The sequence below is a fragment of the Mandrillus leucophaeus genome, unplaced genomic scaffold, assembly GCF_000951045.1.
Source record: "Mandrillus leucophaeus isolate KB7577 unplaced genomic scaffold, Mleu.le_1.0 Scaffold300, whole genome shotgun sequence".
Lineage (NCBI taxonomy): Eukaryota > Metazoa > Chordata > Mammalia > Primates > Cercopithecidae > Mandrillus > Mandrillus leucophaeus.
In genome coordinates, this window is record NW_012103144.1 from 1,994,353 (window position 1) to 2,013,072 (window position 18,720).

Sequence of the window (18,720 nt, forward strand, 5' to 3'; positions counted from 1 at the left end):
GGTGTGGTGGCGGGCGCCTGTAGTCCCAGCTACTCGGGAGGCTGAGGCAGGAGAATGGCATGAACCCAGGAGGCGGAGCTTGCAGTGAGCCGAGATCATGCCACTGCGCTCCAGTCTGGGCGACAGAGTGAGACTCCATCTCAAAAACCAAAAAAAAAAAAAATTTAAGATCTCCCCTCCCTCAAAACTTTCTTAATAAGTATAACTAACTTACATGGGCCATTATGCCATGGAATGCTTATAGTCTGCCAAAATGCTTGCAGAGAGCACCTTCTAGGTGGAAACGTGTGGTTGCTTCAATCAGCAAAGCCTACTCTGTTGATTTGCCTGTTGTATCACGCTAAGTTCAGGGAGATGTCTACTTTAAACCTCAGTTCCATTTCTCCTTTCTTCATTGCATCTTTCACAATTCTTTGTGAGTGCCTGGGGATTGTGCACTTGTGTGCATGACAATAGGGTAACTTGCTATGGTTCATTCAGCAGAGCTTTTCTGAATGTTTTATTTTCACATCATTTTCATTCTTGCTAAATGAATCTGTGCTTGATGCACTAGTTCTGGAAGCTGGACATCATCTGTTATACAAGCACCCATGAGATTCCCAAGTCAAGCTTTTTGTCAAATTAAATCTGACAAATCGATTCTTAATTAACCCACAAGAAATGCTGATGATAGTTTTCTTGAGTAAACATAGAGTCCTTTGAGCTGGTAATATTTAAATTTTTCATAAATTTCCTTCTTTTTGTCTTACAATAATCAGTGCCTTCCAAATAAAAAGTTTTGGATAAAAGATCTAGATCAAAATGAATTTCCTCAGAAACAAAATATAAATGACTGTTTCAGGCAAAATAAAGGCCAATAGCTGTTCCAGACTAATTTTGAAGGAACATCCATCTTTTGATACATCAGGATTAATATATACATGGAAAAACATTCATATTTTTTAAACTGATCATAAAGCTGACAGGTGCAAAAATGGTCCCTCTTCCAGCCCCATCTTACCAATTCTCAATTACAGATGTCTTAATTTTTATGTGTGTCATGGGCACTTTGGCAATCTTGTGGAAACGATGAACCATTCCTCAAATATATGTGACTACAAAAGGAAAAAATATGTTGAAATCTGTTATTAAAACATTACACAAATTTGCAATATGGCGATGCATATGCTTCTTCATTATAAACAACCCCTAGCAGTGGGGCTAATTGCTACATAATCTTGAAATGATGAGCAAAATCAATATGCAAGATGAAACAATTAGGGTTTCATCTACAACTGTAAAATGGGATTTTAAAATCTGTAATTTTTGTGAGCAACAAAGTCACAAGTACTGCTAATACCATCATGATCTATTGCTGTGGTTAGTGAAAGATAAACACATAATTCTTCCCCGCTATGTTCACAACCCCCTAAATTTTACACACAGATCCCCTAGAGAACCATGGACTCCACATTAGTATAGTCTGATCCCAGTGACTCTTGCCTCTGCTTCTACTTGTATTCAACCACCAGAGGGGTGCACTGGGGTCATGGTCAGTCATCAGCATGCACGGGATCCTCAGAAGCAATGGTATCAGCAGAACTACACACAAACCCCACTATGTCACTGCCAATGAGCCCAACATCTGAACACTGTCACCTTAGAGGGGTCACTCTGTGTCAGTTCAGTGTTTTCTCCAGCCAGAAAGTCTGCCCCTGGCAATGGTACCAAGAGCTAATTCAGAGCAGAATGTGTTCATTGTTCTCCATGATGTCATTTGCCAAATGAAAGAAGTGGTTCTAGAATATCCTCCATGCTTATTTACCAAAACTTTATATGCTTTGTCTGCACTGTCAGGATAACATATTCCATACATTTACTTCTTCTGGGGGAGTGGAAAATACTTCCATATCTCCAGCTAGAATTTGTACCTGAGATTTAAATCCACATTTCCACTTGGATGTCTAAAACTAGATTTATCCTCTTCTCCCCAAAACCAGTTTCTCCTTCTGACTTTGACTTTTCTTCTCCTAACTTGTATGGTCATCTCAGACTTTCCAGCCACCACACCCACTTTCCAGACTCTGCTCCTCAATTTACAGCATCCCTTCAGTCTCCCTCTTTATTCCATTCTCATTTCTACTATGTTCATTTACAGCCTAACCTAGATTCACTGTTACCCTTGTTCCTGCCTCTCACGACTCAGATGCATTCTTTACACACTGCTGCCAACTTAAATTTTCCCAGAAGGCAACTCTGATGACCCTTTTATCCTGTCCAGAAATCTTCAATGGCTCCCCATTTTCTACTGAACTAAATGCAGACTCTGCCCTATAAGCCTCTCCTCCACTTGGCTCCAGACTCCCAGTTCAGCCACCTGTTTCACCCTGTTCTGCAAACTTTGATAATTCTTGTTCCATGAAACAGAGAGCAAATAACTTGCCTCATTCGTTTTCTGACTTGCTGCCTTTCACATTTTGTACCCTCCTTCTAGGATTCAAATATTGATGAAGAAGAAACTAGCAATAAGGTGTATTTTGAACACAGACATAGAGATTATAAAACTGTCACTGAGATGCTCTCAAAGGAGGAAAATATCTTAATGATTAAATAATCTCCTGCTCATTTTCCAAGTGTTTTCTGGTAAACCTGGACTTGGTGGGGAAGCGGAGAGAGTATCCAGATAATGGCTACTCGCCAGAGGAGAACATCTGTCACTGTCATCTGATGCCACATCATCCTCCCAACTACCTTAGCAATCCTTGTATTTCACTTTCTCATTTGTAGCTTGGGGGTCAGGTAGGTGCACTGGATTTTGACCACTAGTTTACAAATTTTAGTCCATTAGGACCAACTTAAAATATAATCCACAGTATCCTGAATCATTAGATGCATGAAACAAAAGTAGGATGATGCCAGACACACTTTGGGATGCTGAGTTGTGAGGATCCCTTGAGACCAGGAGTTCAAGACCAGCCTGAGTAACATGGTGAGACCCTGTCCCTACAAAAAATTTTTTTAAAAATTAGCCAGGCCTGCTGGCCTGTGCCTATAGTCCCAGCTACTCAGAAGGCTGAGGTGGGAGGATGGCTTGAACTCTAGGAGTTCAAGGTTAAAGTTACAATGAGCTATGAATGCACCACTGCACTCTAGCCTGGTCAACAGAGAAAGACCCTATTTCTAAAAAAATAAAAATGAGAAATAAAAAAGCATGATGAATCACCAACATCACATATTAGGTTTTTTCCACTAGCCGACTCCTTCCTCTTGGAGACTTCTTCCGTTTAGAATGGCAACCCCTTCCCCCTCAGTTTGAGGAGATAGAGAAGTGTCTGCCTGAGCTGAGAATGTTATCACCATTATCTCTGATGCTTATTCAGCAGCACTGTGTAGAGGCTTAGACTACACAGTGCTTAGATTCTCTTTCTGCTACACATCCTTGGATGAGCTACAAATGTTAATTCTCAGTTTTCATATCTGGAAAATGGGGATTATAATATTTTGTATCCCATAGATTTCTGGGGATAACGTAGAGATAATGGATAATATAAGGAGAATGAGGAGAATGCATTTAAAAGGGGCTTAGCACATTGTCCAGCTTATAGGAACCACTCTATGAATGTTAGTCATTATTATCAGCATAGAAAACATGTTGAGATAAATATAAGGAAACAAGGAATAGATGAGGTGGGGTCAACAAACATTTCTGTGGGCCTTACTGTCCCTGTTGTAACTACTCAGTTCTGCAATCGTAGCATGAAAGCAGTCATAGACAATACATAAATGAATGAGTGTGACTGTGTGCTGATAAAACTTTATTTACACAAACAGGCATTAGGAGCCAGATTTGTCCTGTAGGCATAATTAACCAAACTCTGGCTATACTGCCCAAACCCTGACCTTTGGGAACTTCCAATCAAGTATGGTAGTAAGTCTTGTAAGACTTTTCAGGGGAAGCAAGGAGGAGTCAGAGACTAACTTTACCATCATCCAGAGGAGCATAGAAACTTGATATTTTAAAACAGCTTACTGTATGAATTTCCCAGAGATGAACAAAAGTAAAAAATATAGCCTAGAGCAAGTAGCTCAGGTTTTTTGTTTTTTAATCCTGCCTTTCAAATAAGTAACTTCAACTTTGAAACAGAACCTTCCCTTTTAGTAGACATTTTCCTTGGAAACTCAGCTCCCGCCTTGATCCTAGAAGTTACACATTTATAGGAATAAAAATGTCTGTAGATTAATTGGTAGGCAATGCCTGATCCTGACTTCTGTTCCTTATCCTTATATATGAATAGACAGAGCTAAGAAGTCATTTATCCCGCAGTTTGACTAAAAGGAAATGGAAAGTGCATGGATAGCAGAGGAAATCATTCACTTCCTTTTCTATTCTTTTTATTAATATATGATCTTATTATTAATAACATAAAGGGATAGCAAATGAGAATCCATGAGCAATATCAGACCCTGAAAATAAGCTGGTGGCTCAGTATCAGCCAATGAGTACACTTGATAGTTTAGCAAAGTTGCCAAACAGGAGACAGACTCTGCTCCTTTAAAAGAAGAGTGACTGTGGCGTGTGCTCCCCAGATAGGAGAGCAAAAACATACTTTCTGGGCCTCTCTCAGGATCGTTGTTTGGGAAGGAAGTTGTGTGGGAAATTCACAAACTCTTAGATGTTAACATTTAAATGCAGCATGCCACACACAAACTCACAAACACAACCTTTTTTTCATCAATAAAGTTGCAGAGGAGCCCCATTTGCACTGTATATCATACTGTATTTTAATATCCAAAATGGCTAGTCCCTTCCAGAGTTTTTATGACTTAATATGTGCTAATTTAATGGGCCTGGTGCTTTATTCATTTGAAGCAAGAAATTAAGTCTGTGATAATAAAGCAAGGTTCTTATCAGATTTCTCTTTTTTGTTGTTTTACAGTTTTCTCCTTGTCTTTGGTTGCTTGATTTTGTCAGTGTTTTCTACCATCCCTGAGCACACAAAACTGGCCTCAAGTTGCCTCTTGATCCTGGTAAGTGAAACATGAACAAGAACGTACCTGAATGTTATATAAGAACTGCCTATAACATTTGTACTATGCATCTTATCCTACAAAAAAATTCTATCTAAAAAAGAGTTACTGTGAAATATAAAAGTTTCAAAGATTACTGAAACATTTGCCCACCAATTTAACATGTAGTCAATCCTTAGAAATACATAGAAATGTTCAGGATTGCTATTACACAGCAATATCTGGTGTTATAGATATATCATAAATAGAAGGCAATGTTAGAAAGCAGTTTTGAGTATGTTTATCTATGCTAATAAACAAATTATATAAGAAGAGTCACTATCTATGAGGCCTGTCATTACATTGTGAAAGACTATAGAGTAGAGAGCATTTTCCAATAACTGTAATTCGGCAGTAGCTAAATATAATTGGCCAAGAACTATGAACATATGGCACCTCATAAGAAAATAGAAGGCTCCTTCATGCTCTTTTCCACCAACAGACTGCATTATGAGTTTTGCTGCTAATGCAGTTACCTGGTGATAAATTCTGCAGTTTGCTCTGTTGCCATTATGCTGTCAATCCTCAAGCACACAGAATTGCTCGATTCACTTTAAAATGGAAAAAGACCCCAAGATAATTTTATCTGAATTATTCTGAGCCTTTTAAGCTCTCATACTTTCTATTACAACTAAACTATAGCACTGTAAACTCAAATCACATCTGATTGAAAGTTTGGTTCATTTTCAACTATTTTAACCCACTCACTTTGTCCAAAATTATCAGATTTGACAGTCTTAGAGCTATTTGAATGAACTACAAACTGGAACAGCTCACTGTTTCTGTAGAGCCTAGGGGTATACAGAAGCAGGGGGAGGAAAACGGTAAGATGGTTTATGTGCCCTAATAAGCAGAGATTGGTTATGTTACAGCAATAAATATTGAATATGAAAAAATTGTTACTACCATGAAGGCAGAAACTGAAAGATTTCAACTCATATAACCTGAGAGAAGGGCAGATGCTTTTCCTACCTTTGCTTTCAGATGGCTAGTTTATACTTAAGGTTGCTAAGACATCATCAAGTCTTTCAGTGCAATATCAGGGAGAACTCATTTTGAATCTGTAATAAATCTCTCTCAATTCATTTGCATACAAATTGTGCTCCAGCAGCATATTGCTCACGTGAAGGTTACCGTTTCAAAGCCCAACGTAGAGAACAGATAGACCAAAGAGCACATCAGAGATCTGTTCCATTTGCAAGCTTTCCCTTTGGGTAGAAAGTAGGCTTTTAACCTTGTCCACCCTTTTGATAACAACAAATGATCTGAGCCCAGGGGCTAAGGTATAGCTGGCTTTTAGGTCCACATATAGAACCTCAACCAGGAATTTTAGACTGAAAATATAAATCTGATTTTTAAACTTGGAAACAAAAAACGATCTACTGCATGACCAATATTAGGAATAAATCAATCATTAGGAATCTCATGAAAAGATTTCTTTCAGAGCCAGGTCAAAAATCTAAAATGTTAGATTTATATCCTCCAAACCTCTGAAATGTAAATTCTGTCATTGCTAATGAATTTCTAAATAGTCCAAAGAAACCCATGTAATTTCAAAGTCTAAAACTGATTAGTATCTTGACTTTTAAAACCTGTTGAATAGTGAATAGATCAGAGTTTAGTAAGTAGAGTGCATTTAGTAGAAAATAAAAATGTAGATGTCAGTCTTGAATGCTTTCAGATTTAGCAAGGTAGAAATGAGTTCCTCTATGCAGATGAGGCCTTTGTTTTGAGCAAGTGGTTAGTGTTACAGATAGATATTCGCAGAAACCTATTGCAACAAGGCTTTCTGTAGGGAGAGGGTTTGTTAATCCTACTATCTTTCTGCACTGGCAGAATTTGATGTAATTCAATGGATGGAGCTCTGGAATCTATGGAATGTTTGCAACTTCCAGAGGAAGGCTTAGATGGTAAAATTGCAGTTAATTTCGGTCCATTTCAGCTCTTAGCACAGTGATAGCTACCCATCCCCTACACCCAGGCCCATTGCAGGCAGCTGTGCACATGTTCTAGGAGGGACCTGAACACAGCTTATATGAGCCAGGATGGGCAAAAAGAACCCTGTCCTCCAAATATCAGAAATCTGACCCTGGATCACTAATTGCTGCTTCTGATCACGGAGGAGCAGACAAAAAATGTGGCAGCCATTGTTGCTGCACCTTCACCCATTGCTGTCAGCCCCTCCCCCACCAACGGAAGTGACTTCCAGGGGATTAAAAGGGTTCTCCCCACATGCTTCATTTTTCTTTTTTCCTTTTTTGGAATACAGTGTGTAAAGATGTAATTATTTGACATTAATAACTGAAAGGAGTAGGGCTAGAGATGTAAAGGAACAGAGTTTTTCTATGCCATTAAAGTTAAACTGGTATAAATTCAAATTAGAGTGCTATAACTTTAGGATGTTAATTTAATTCCCATGGCAACCACAAAGAAAATAGCTGTAGAATACACACAAGGAGAAATGAGAAAGCAATTCAAACATTTCACTATGAAAAAAAAAATGAACTAAATACAAAAGAGGGTAGCAATGCAGGAAATGAGAAACAAAAAAAAGCTATAAAGTATATACAAAACAAAGAGCCAAATGATGAAAGCCTCTCCTTATCAGTAACTAATTTAAATGTAAGTGGATAAACGTTTCTAATAAAAACCAGTGATTGGCAGAATGGATAAAAATACATGATTCAACTATGTATATGCTTAGTACAAGAGACTTACTTTAGATTCAAAGACACAAATGCTTTGACAGTAAAAGGGTGGAAAAGATATTTTATGCAAATAGTAAACAAAAGAGAGCAGAAGTGGCTATACTAATATCATACAAAATAGACTTTAAATCAAAAAAGTTATGAGATAAAGAAGGGCATTATATATTAATAAAAGATTTAATACGCCAAGAAGATGTAATAATTATAAACATTTATGTACCTAATAACAGGTCATAAAATACATGAAGCAAAAACTGACAAAATTAAAGGGAGAAATAGATAGTTGTACAATAATAGTAGAAGGCTTCAATACCCTACTCTCGATAATGGATAGAACAACCAAACAGAAGATAAGTAAGAAAACAGAAGACTTAACACAATAAACCAACTAGGTCTAACAGACTACACAGAACACTCTACCCAATAACAATACCATAAACATTCTTCTCAAGCACACAGGGACATTTTCCAACACAGGCCATTATGTTAGCCCCATGTTAAGTCTCAATGACTTTAAAAGATGGATACCACACAAAGTATTTTTTCCAACCACAATGGGATGAAGTTAATTGTCAATAACGGAAATAAAACTGGAATATTCAAAAATTAAACAGCATGCCTTTTATTTTTTTCCTTGAGGCAGAGTCTCACTTTGTCACTCAAGCTGGAGTACAGTGGTGGGATCTTGGCTCATTGCAACCTCTACCTCCTAGGTTCAAGAGATTCTCCTGCCTCTCAGCCTCCTGAGTAGCTGGGACTATTGGCATACACCACCACTCTCTGCTAATTTTTTTCATTTTCAGTAGAGGCAGGGTTTCACCATATTAGCCAGGCTGGTCTTGAACTCCTGACCTCAAGTGATCCACCCGCCTCAGCCTCCCAAAGTACTGGGATTACAGGCGTGAGCCACCAGACCCAGCCTAAACAGCATACTTTTAAACAACCAGTGGGTCAAAAAATAAGTCTTAGAAATTAATGAAAACAAAACACAACCTGCCAAAACTTATGGGACACAGTGAAAGTTGTGCTAAGATTAAAATGTATAGCTATAAATGCTTACACTAAAAAAAAAACAAATATCTCAAATCAGCAGCTTCATTTTACAACTTAAGGAGCTAAAAAATGAATACACTAGACCCAAGCTAGCCAGAACAAAGGAAACAATAAACATAGATAAATGAAAAAAAGACTAGAAAAACCATGAAGAAAATCAATGAAACCAAAAGTTGGCTGTTAGTAAAGGCTGACAAAACACACAAGCCTTTGGATAGATGAACTAAGAAAAAAGGATACTCAAATTAATAGAATCAGAAATGAAAATGGGAACATTGCTACCGATTCTACAGAAATGAAAAGGACCATAAGAGAGTACTATGAACAATTGTATGACAACACATTGGAAATCTAGATGAAATGGACAAATTTGTGGAAACACAAAACCTACCAAGACTAAATCACAAAGAAATAGAAACCGAATAGAGCTATAACTAGTAAGGAGATTGAATCAGTAATCAAAAATCTTTCAACAACAACAAAGAAGCCCAGGATCTGATGGCTTCACTAGTGAATTCTAACAAACATTTAAAGAACTAATAGCAATCCTTCTGAAACTGTTCCAAAAAAATAAAGAAGAAGCAACACTTCCTAACTAGTTCTATGAGGCATTACTTTGATGCCAAAGACACAAGAAAAAGAAAACTATAGACCATTATTTCTTATAAACATTAGTGTAAAAATCATCAACAAAATGCTAGTGTATTTAACAGCGTATTAAGAGGATTATACACCTTGGCCAAAGGAGATTTAGTCCTTCAATGAAAGAATGATCAACACACAAAAATTGATCAATGATATAGGCCACATTAACAGAATGAAGGGGAAAAGCCCCATAATTATCTCAATTATGCCAGAAGAAAACGTTTGAAAAAAATTCAATGTCCTTCTATGATTAAAAAAAAAAAAAAAAAACTCCACAAACTAGGAATAGGGGAAAACTACCTCAACATGATAAAAGCCACATATGAACAACCCACAGCCAACATCATACTATAAAGGTGAAAGACTAAAACTTTTCCTCTAAGATCAGGACGAAGGCAGAGATGTCTGCTTTTGCCATCCCTATTCAACAAAGTACTAGACGACTGTACTAATTGCTAGCTACAGCAATTAGGCAACTATTAAATAAAAGAAACAAAAGGCATCCCAATTGAAAAAGTAAGTAAAATTATCCCTGTATACAGATGATGTGATCTTATATGTAGGAACCCCTAAAGATTAAAAAAATAAAAACTGTAAGAAATAATAAATAAATTCAACAAAGTAACAGGATGCAAAATCAATATACAAAAATAAGTTGCATTTTACCAACAATGAAGAATTTAGAAAGGAAACTATGAAAACAATTCCATTTATAATAATATCAAAATATACTTAGGAATTAACTTAACCAAAGAGATGAAGAACTTATACAATGAAAACTACAATAACATTACTGAAATAAATTAATAAGACACAAATAAATGGAAATACATTCCATGTCCATAGTTTTGAGAACTTAATATTGTTAACATGTCCAAAGTCATCTACAGATTCAATGTAATTCCTATCAAAATCCCAATGATGTTTTTTGCAGAAATAGAAAAACCCATCCTAGAATTCATACAGAATTTTAAGGGACCCCAAATTGCCAAAACTATTTTGAAAGTAAAGAACAAAGCTGAAGGACTCATAATTTTTTATTTTAAAACTTACTACTCCAAAGCTATAGTAATTAATCATGAGGTAGTTTCCTATAACATTATGAATGTATTTAAGCTACAGTAATCAATCATGAGGTAGTCTCCTGTAACATTATGAATGTATTTAATACCACTGAACTATACAATGGTTAAGCCGTAAATTTTATGTTATATATAGGCATACAGACCAACATTTAGACCCATGGAATAGAATAGAAAGTCCAGAAATAAATCCACACATATATGGTCAAATGATTTTTGACCATTCAGTGGGGAAAGGGCAGTCTTTTCAACAAATGGTGATGGAAATATTAGATATCCACATGTGAAAGAATGAAGTTGGACCCTTACCTAAGACAAATCACAAAAATTATCTTGAAATGCATTAAAGACCTAAAACTATAACATTGTTAGAAGAAACATAAGGCAAAAGCTTCAAGTCATTGGATTTGTGTTAGAAGAAAACATAAGGCAAAAGCTTCATGACATTGGATTTGTCAGTGATTTCTTGCACATAACACCAAAGGAGTAGGCAACAAAAGAAAAAAATAGAGAAACTGAACTTCATAAAAATTTAAAACTTTTGTGCATCAGAAGACAGTATCAACAGAGAAAAAAGGCAACACACAGACTGAGAGAAAATATCTGCAAATAACATACCTGTTAAGGGGTTAATATCTGGACTATGTAGAGAATTTCTGAAACTCAACAACAAAAACAACCTGATTCAAAAATGAGCAAAGGACTTGAATAAACATTTCTCAAGAAAAAGAGGTACAAATGACCAATAAGCACCTGAAAAGATGCTCAACATTATTAATCATTAGGGAAGTGCAAATCAAAACTACACCGAGTACCACCTCACACCCATTAGGATGGCTACTATCACAGAAACAGGAAATAACAAATGTTGGTGAGGATGTGGGAAAAGAACCCTTGTTCACAATTGGTGGGACTGTGAAATGCTATAGCCACTATGGAAAACAATACAGCTTTTTTTCCTTAAAAAACTAAAAAATAGAATTATACAATGCAGCAATTCCACTTCTGGATGTGCGCCAAAAAAAATTGATGGCAAGGTCTCAAAGAGATGTGTACACCCATGTTCATAGCAGCATTATTCACAATAGCCAGAATGTGGAAAAGACCCAAGTGTATACTGACAAGTGAATGGATAAGCAAAATATGGTATATACATACAAAAAAAAATTATTCACCCTTAAAAAGGAAGGAAATTTTGACATATGCTTCAACATGGATTAATGTTGGCAACATTATGCCAAGTGAAATAAGCCAGCCACAAAAAAAAAAAAATGTATGATTCCACTTATATGAGTGAGATATCTAGAATAGTGAAAAAATTATAGAGACAAAGTGGAATGGTTGTTGCCAGGGGCTATAGGGATCAGGGAATAGTGAGTTATTGTTTAACAGATAGAGTTGCAGCATTACAGGAAGAAAAGAGTTATGGAGATGGGTGGTGGTGATGGTTCTGTAACATTATGAATGTATTTAATACCACTGAACCATACTTTAAAATGGTTAAGCTGTAAATTTTATAGTACGTATATTTTACCACAATACAAAAAATTGAGAAAAATATTTTTAAAAATTAAATGAGCATTAGGAAAAATAGCTAATACACTCTAGGCTTAATACCTAAGTGATGGGTTGATAGATGCAGCAAACCACCATGACACATGTTTACCTATGTAACAAATCTGCACATCCTGCACATGTACCCTGGAACTTAAAATAAAACTAAAAATTAAAAAAAAATTAAATGAAATTTAAAACTCAAAAAAAGGTGGTTAATGATATAGCCTACTTCATAAGGCTGATGTGAAAATTAGATAAATTCAAGTACATGCTTAGGACTGGGCCCGACAGAAGGAAAACTCTTTGAAAGCTAGCAAATATGATCATCACAGGATCCTCCATGTAAAATGGAGACCTCATAGGGACACAAGTACAGGTGAACTGTGGAATAGTTGAAAATGCTACACTTGAGAAAATATTATATTTTATAATAGAAAACAAGTATCTGTGTAAGAGTTTTCTCACCACAATCAAACACTTAATTATGTAAGCTTGCTATGTGAACATGTTCTCTAAAAGTGACTCAGTGGTATACATTCGGCATGCAGCATGTGTTCACAATAGCTACTTATTTCTGGTGACTAATGAAACTGATTTCAATTGTTGCAGCATTTTAGTAAATACGTCTGATGACAGTGCTTGTGGCTTTATATCTCTTCTCTCCATGCCTGCATCTACTGAGTGTAACACTGGGCAGGAATAACTCCAGATCTGATGGACTTGCTTGCTGTGCCATCACCCTGGTGATAAAATTTGTGAACTCAAGAACATGTATGAAACTTTGTGTCCACATTCCAAGGACGGTTAAAAGCTGGTGTTAATTTCCTATATTTGGTGACTCCATCAAAAATGAAAGGGAGCCAGCATTTTTTAAGTACCTTTCATTTATTAGGCTCATTGGTTTCTTATTAGAAAAATAAAACTGGCAATGTAAGTATCCCCTCCCATTTTCACAAATAGCTAAATAAGTTGTGCAAGATAACACACCAAGTGTAAAACAGCCAAGATTCCAGCCTAGGCCTGGCTGAGGAAAAGACTGAGCTGTCTTCAGAGCATCCTGCTGCCTCTCATTCTCTTGCTTCTTTCAAGGCTGACAAGTCTACCAAAAAGTATTTGCCAGCACTCAATGAAGTGCTCATGTCTAAGGCTCCTTTTTGTTCCATATATACCAAATGAGGTTTACAACACTTTTACTTAGGATGTTATGCTTTCATAAAGAGCTCCACTTACCAAATTATCACAAATGGGCATATTAATTCAGACCACTAGAAGTTCTTTGTACTGAGAATTCTAAATTCTGTTTTGCAAATATTGAAGAGCTAGATTCATGCGGTAAATAGTCAAGTGTAACGGTTGATCTTCTAGTCCCAGTTCACTTTGCTCAGGTGAGTAACATGCTGTTGAAATGAGTTCTCCTATTTCCAGGTTAGACTATTATGGTAAGTTTTGTTTGGTTTGTTTTGATTTCATTAGCCAAAGGTTGTAGGTTTTAGCATTGTATTTCCCACCTTTTTGAGAACAATACTGTCTGGAGTGCATTTCCTCTCTGTTGAAGAACTTCTTGCCATCCAGATTAATTTTAAAGTATTTGTTTTAAGTTTTTAGATGAAAATTGTCCATCATGTTGAGAACAGAAAACTCCATTTGATGAAAGTGATGCATATTATTTGCAAAATTCTTATTGCAGGTTATCATTTCTAAAATTGCAGTAAAAGGAATGCCACTATCAATTTTAGCAAGATAGAGCCTGTCTCAGTATATTTGCTCCTGTACCCTCCTGCTGTGTTAGAAAGACGCCAAACTACAAATCGATCATGCTCAGCATCTGGATGAGTACTCTATCCAGGCTTTCCCAAGCATCCAGATGTTTGACAGCTTCTACATATGCGTGTTTTCTCCTTATGCTTCAGGTAGCAAAGTAAACATGGGTTTATTGTTTCCTTGCACAGTGACTCTGCTCCTGAATTGTGTACAAACTCAATGTAGGCAGGTCTAATTATATCTTAAATGCACTAGTGGAGCTTACTATTTAAGGAAAATCCATAGGGAATTCTTTTGTAAAGTGAAGTATCCCCTTGAAAAGGTAATAACAGCTACATAATTAATTTGTTACATGTTTTCTTTTTTAATGTGGGTACATGCATTTTAATTGCTATATAACTATTCACTATATATATAACATGGTATTGAAGAATTAGAGACATTGTTGTCACTTCCTATATACCAGTATTAACAAGGGAGGGAAAAATCAGCCACAAGCACGTTTACCAGTCCTTGCAAAGTAGAAAGGTTTGCACATGAAATTGTATGGATTTGATATAGAATGAGATGACAGCAGTCTTTACATTTAAAACTTCTGGTATTAAACATTGTAAGAGGATAACAGAGTGTAAGGATAAGAATGATTTGAGGATATTAAATCTTATGTTTGTAAAGGCAGTAACGCAATATGAGATATGAAGCAATCAGATGTGAGGAATGAGTGATGCTTCTTTAGATTTATCACATCCCTATAATTTACTGCAGAAAGCTCTCAGAATATCCCAATGAACATTGAAAACTGCAATTATTTTCCTTTGCTTTTCTTTCATCAAGGAAAATGCAAATAAACTCTAAAATGATTCACAGAGACTAACGACCCTCATCAATCTGCCGATGACTGAAAAGAAAAAAGCAGGAATAGTTAAACACCTACACTGAATCTTAACAGAGGGATAATAACATAGTAAGTTGCCCCAAAAAAGTATTTCAGATATTAGAGGAAAGAATTTTTGAAGTTAAAGATAATGATTGTGCCTGAAAAAGACCATGCCTCTATCTACAATTAAGGAAGGAAAGAATTTTCCATATTTCTATGCAAACATTGATGTCTAACCAAGTGGTCCAGGCTATACCACCGAACTCTATACAACTTTGTTTCAAGACTTGACAGGCTACCCAGCAGACATCCTTACAGCTATAGATGAGCCATACTCAACCAGGTCCACACTGATGTTTAGCTTTTATGCCTTTTTGAGCTTCACAAAAGTATATCCAACTGAGACAGAAAGAGAAACAAGGTAGTAAGAAAATTTTACACGGTTACTGGAAAATGAAAGAAGCCAAAATGTTTGTCAGTAGAAGGAAAAATACCCTTCCCTTACTATCTTTCCATGCTTTGATCATTTCCATCATTTGAAACCTGGACCAAATATCTCCTCCTTCCTGAAATAAACTTTCTTTCCTCTAACTTTCCTCAGTCCTGTCTACTTGACATTGTATCTTCTCCATTATTCATTTATTCAAGAAGGTGTATGCAGTACCCAATATGGATGAGGCATTCTTTTTTAGGAGCTGAGGATATAACAATGAACAAAACAGTCAAAATCTCTGTTCTCATGGAGCTCATGTTTTTGTGGAAGACCGAGAATAAACAAACAGGAAAATCAATATATTAGATATCACAAATAAAAGGAAAGCAAGAAAAAGAATAGGTAATGAAGAAGTGCTTAGATAGTATGTTTAGAGAAGTCCACTGAAACGGGTGGCAGAGACTTGAATGGAATGAGGCGACGAGGCATGTAAAGATTAGGGAAAAGAACATGCCAGGCAGATGGAGCTTCAAGGACAAAAGCTTTAGACAGGAGCATACCTGGTGAGACAAGGAAGGGCAAGAAGATGAGCAACTGAAGGAGGGTGAGCCAGGGTTGGGAGAAGTTGAGAAAAATTAGGCACCAGTTGAACTGTAAATTTCCTGAGAATAGAATCCAAAGCTGATACAGTGATACCACTTAATACGATAATAGTTGGTGGTAAATCATCAGTAAATGAAAGGAGATGGCCCATTTAATTATATAACACTAATACTGACATGTTCATGGAATCATGGATATGGCACCAAAATTCAGACAAGAGGCAGGACCTGACTGTAGGATGGACTAGAGTAGAGAGTAATAGGATGGGGGACATTCAGGAAGCAGGTGAAGTTATTCAAGTAAAACACAATGGAGCCCTAAACCAAACAGAGGGAGCATGAATAGGGAAAGGGCATGGACTAGAACAATATAGAGAACTTGCAGGTTAAACCAAAATTGTAAGTCCTGTATAATTGGTTTGTGCCTCACAGAAATTTCTGGGAGGGCTTTCCTCGGCAGATTAGAAGTATTCCGCCCCTTTGGTTACTACATAGCTGCAGGTTACCTGCCTCCTGCCAGATGTAGTTTGCTTTGTCTGTGGTTCCCATTTGCTCACTGCCTCTCTGATTGAGACCTGCCATCTTGCTCTGGCCTACGTATCCCAACTCTGGATTTCCCACTTGATCGCTGATCCTGTAGATTTCTATAGATTTTCATAGATTTTCATATATTTCCCTGGGTTCTGCTTACTTCCTCTTCTAATTTCTCCAGGTCCAGTTCCTTAACTCACGCAATTTAACTCAAATATATATTAAATGCTTCCTACATTTTAGCCCCTGTGCTGGGGTCTGGAGTCCCAAAAATGAATAAGGCATTGCCCTGCCCTGGAAGAATTCAAGTACAGTATTGTCTACAACCTCTGACTGACTCCAGAAGAAAATAACCTTGAAATCACGGTGAAATTGCTAAATTAGAAGATGAGAGAGAAATAGGTTAATTCATCATTTTTTTAAGTTCCCACTTTAAGACCTATCCACATAAGAAAATAGATATATCTCTAAGTCATTTTTTTATCTTGGAGATCACAAATGAGATGATCAAAAACTATTTTCAATATAGGTTACTACTGATCGTGCCTATATATTGAATATTGTTTTGGTACTGTACAAAGCCAAAAGCTGGAAGCAATAGGGTAGGTCCCACTGTTCTCCACGCAGGCATACACACCAGGGGTTACAACTAAAGTGAGAAGACACATCATGCCTCTGCAAAGTAGATTAGAGAAAAATTTTCCAAGCTGTAAATGGCAGCTTGACAAACAACATTACAGGCTGGATTCAATGAAAACGCTGCAGACCTGGCTCCCTCCAGGGCTATAAATCACAATGAATACACAGAACATTACTGGAAAATGGAGAACAGAAAAGAGACTGTGCAAGTGTTACAGGCCCTCCAGCCTTGGCTCACTGAAGACTAATTGAGGGAGATTCAGTGCCGCAAGGTCTCAGCATCCTGGGAAAACCTGGAAAGCCCTCCTCACGAAAGAACACTGCAGAAGAGTCTTAACAAAGAAATGGAAACTCCAGACCAAAACAGCTCTCAGGGGAGACCAGGAGGGTAGAAAGTAAAAGAGGACCACCCCTAGGAGTGCAGAGCAGGAGGGAGGACTCACTCTGGTTCTCATTCCCCACCCCTTACTCTCCTGAAAGTTATTTTTTAAATCAGGTGACATCAAGTATGAATAACATCAAATGTAACCTTAAAAGAAAGAGAAATCCCAACATATTATGCTGGAGGAGTTTATGTAGAAGTGAAGAAGGGCTGGGGGGCATTCTTTGACTTAATGATAATAATGACTGGAGAATTTGTGAGTTAATTACACCTCTGTGAGTCTGGAGGTTTCTCTGCCTGTCAGTTAACCCATCTGCTTCTCTCCCATAGGCTCCTTTCTGAGTCACTTTCTGGTCTTGACCTATAGCCTACAGCCATGGAGAATTGGATGCTCAGGGTCACTGTAGCCAGGCAGGGATGTGCATACAACTGGCTGAGGCAAATGGGCTGTGTGATGAGGCTGGGAAGCTTGTCAGTTTGTAGAGTCCAAGAAAGAGCTTTGGAGAGCTCTAGGATAGAGGTCGAGCTGTGTCCTTCGAAACCCCAACACTGTGAGGACAAACGTTTCCTTGAGTCACTTTTGCAGGTTTTTTTTTTATCTTGAGCTGTTCATTGATTCATTAATTCATTTATTCACTAATCAAATATTCACTAAGGACCTACCAGGTATGCTGTGAGCCAGAGGCATGGCATACATTATATAACAGCTGTACACTGAGATACTCATATAGTCCCCATCCCTGTCTGTGATGATTCTTTAAAATTATTTTCCTAGTTAAATCAGATGGAGAATGTGGTGTATTATGCAAATACAGTCAATCTGCTACCTTAAGTTTCCCTAATGCAAGTTACCTCATCCACAATTTATGAAATTGTGCTTACAATCATGATGTCAATGTAACACAGAAGTCAGAGATTATTTTTCTCTTATAACAGCAACTCAACATACAACACACTGGCCTACCTGAATGCACCAAGCTTGAAGGAATGCAGTACTACTATGTCTGCCTTCTTTATTTTGGATACCTGCTCTTCCTTGGAAGTTACTTAGGCAGATCTTCCCAGTCTTGTGCAGAAGACACAAACATAGACGATGAACAGAAGTAATCCATCATTAGCATCACCACATTGTATGCAAAGCCAACACCTCTCTCTACCTGTGACATATGATAGGGTGACCTTATCTCCATAATGCAGCAGCCTGAATATTTACCAACATCCCAGTCCATCAAGCTCTCTTCACCTACGTGTTAGTGAAGGCCAAGATTACTCCAGCATTTCCTTATTAGAATTTGACATGCCTTTTTAACTGTACTTTTATCTTATTAGAATTGTTTTTGTTAGGTCTCTGTTTACAAAGTTTCCTAGGTTTAGAGTGGTTTGGTCGAATTCTATTTTTATCAT

The 18,720-nt window shown here is 37.1% G+C and overlaps 1 protein-coding gene across 3 annotated transcripts in view; it reads left to right on the top strand.

Annotated features, from left to right (window-relative positions):
* The window catches only part of KCNQ5 (potassium channel, voltage gated KQT-like subfamily Q, member 5), a 565,034-nt gene that overhangs the window by 359,565 nt on the left and 186,749 nt on the right, over window positions 1-18,720 (top strand). For all 3 annotated transcript variants that reach the window (XM_011987106.1, XM_011987105.1, XM_011987104.1), the window contains exon 2: window positions 4,917-5,007. Coding sequence is in view for 2 of the 3 variants with exons in the window: in XM_011987105.1 (XP_011842495.1) it covers window positions 4,917-5,007 (91 nt within the window). In the remaining variant the exon portion in view is untranslated. The remainder of the gene's footprint in view (window positions 1-4,916; window positions 5,008-18,720) is intronic.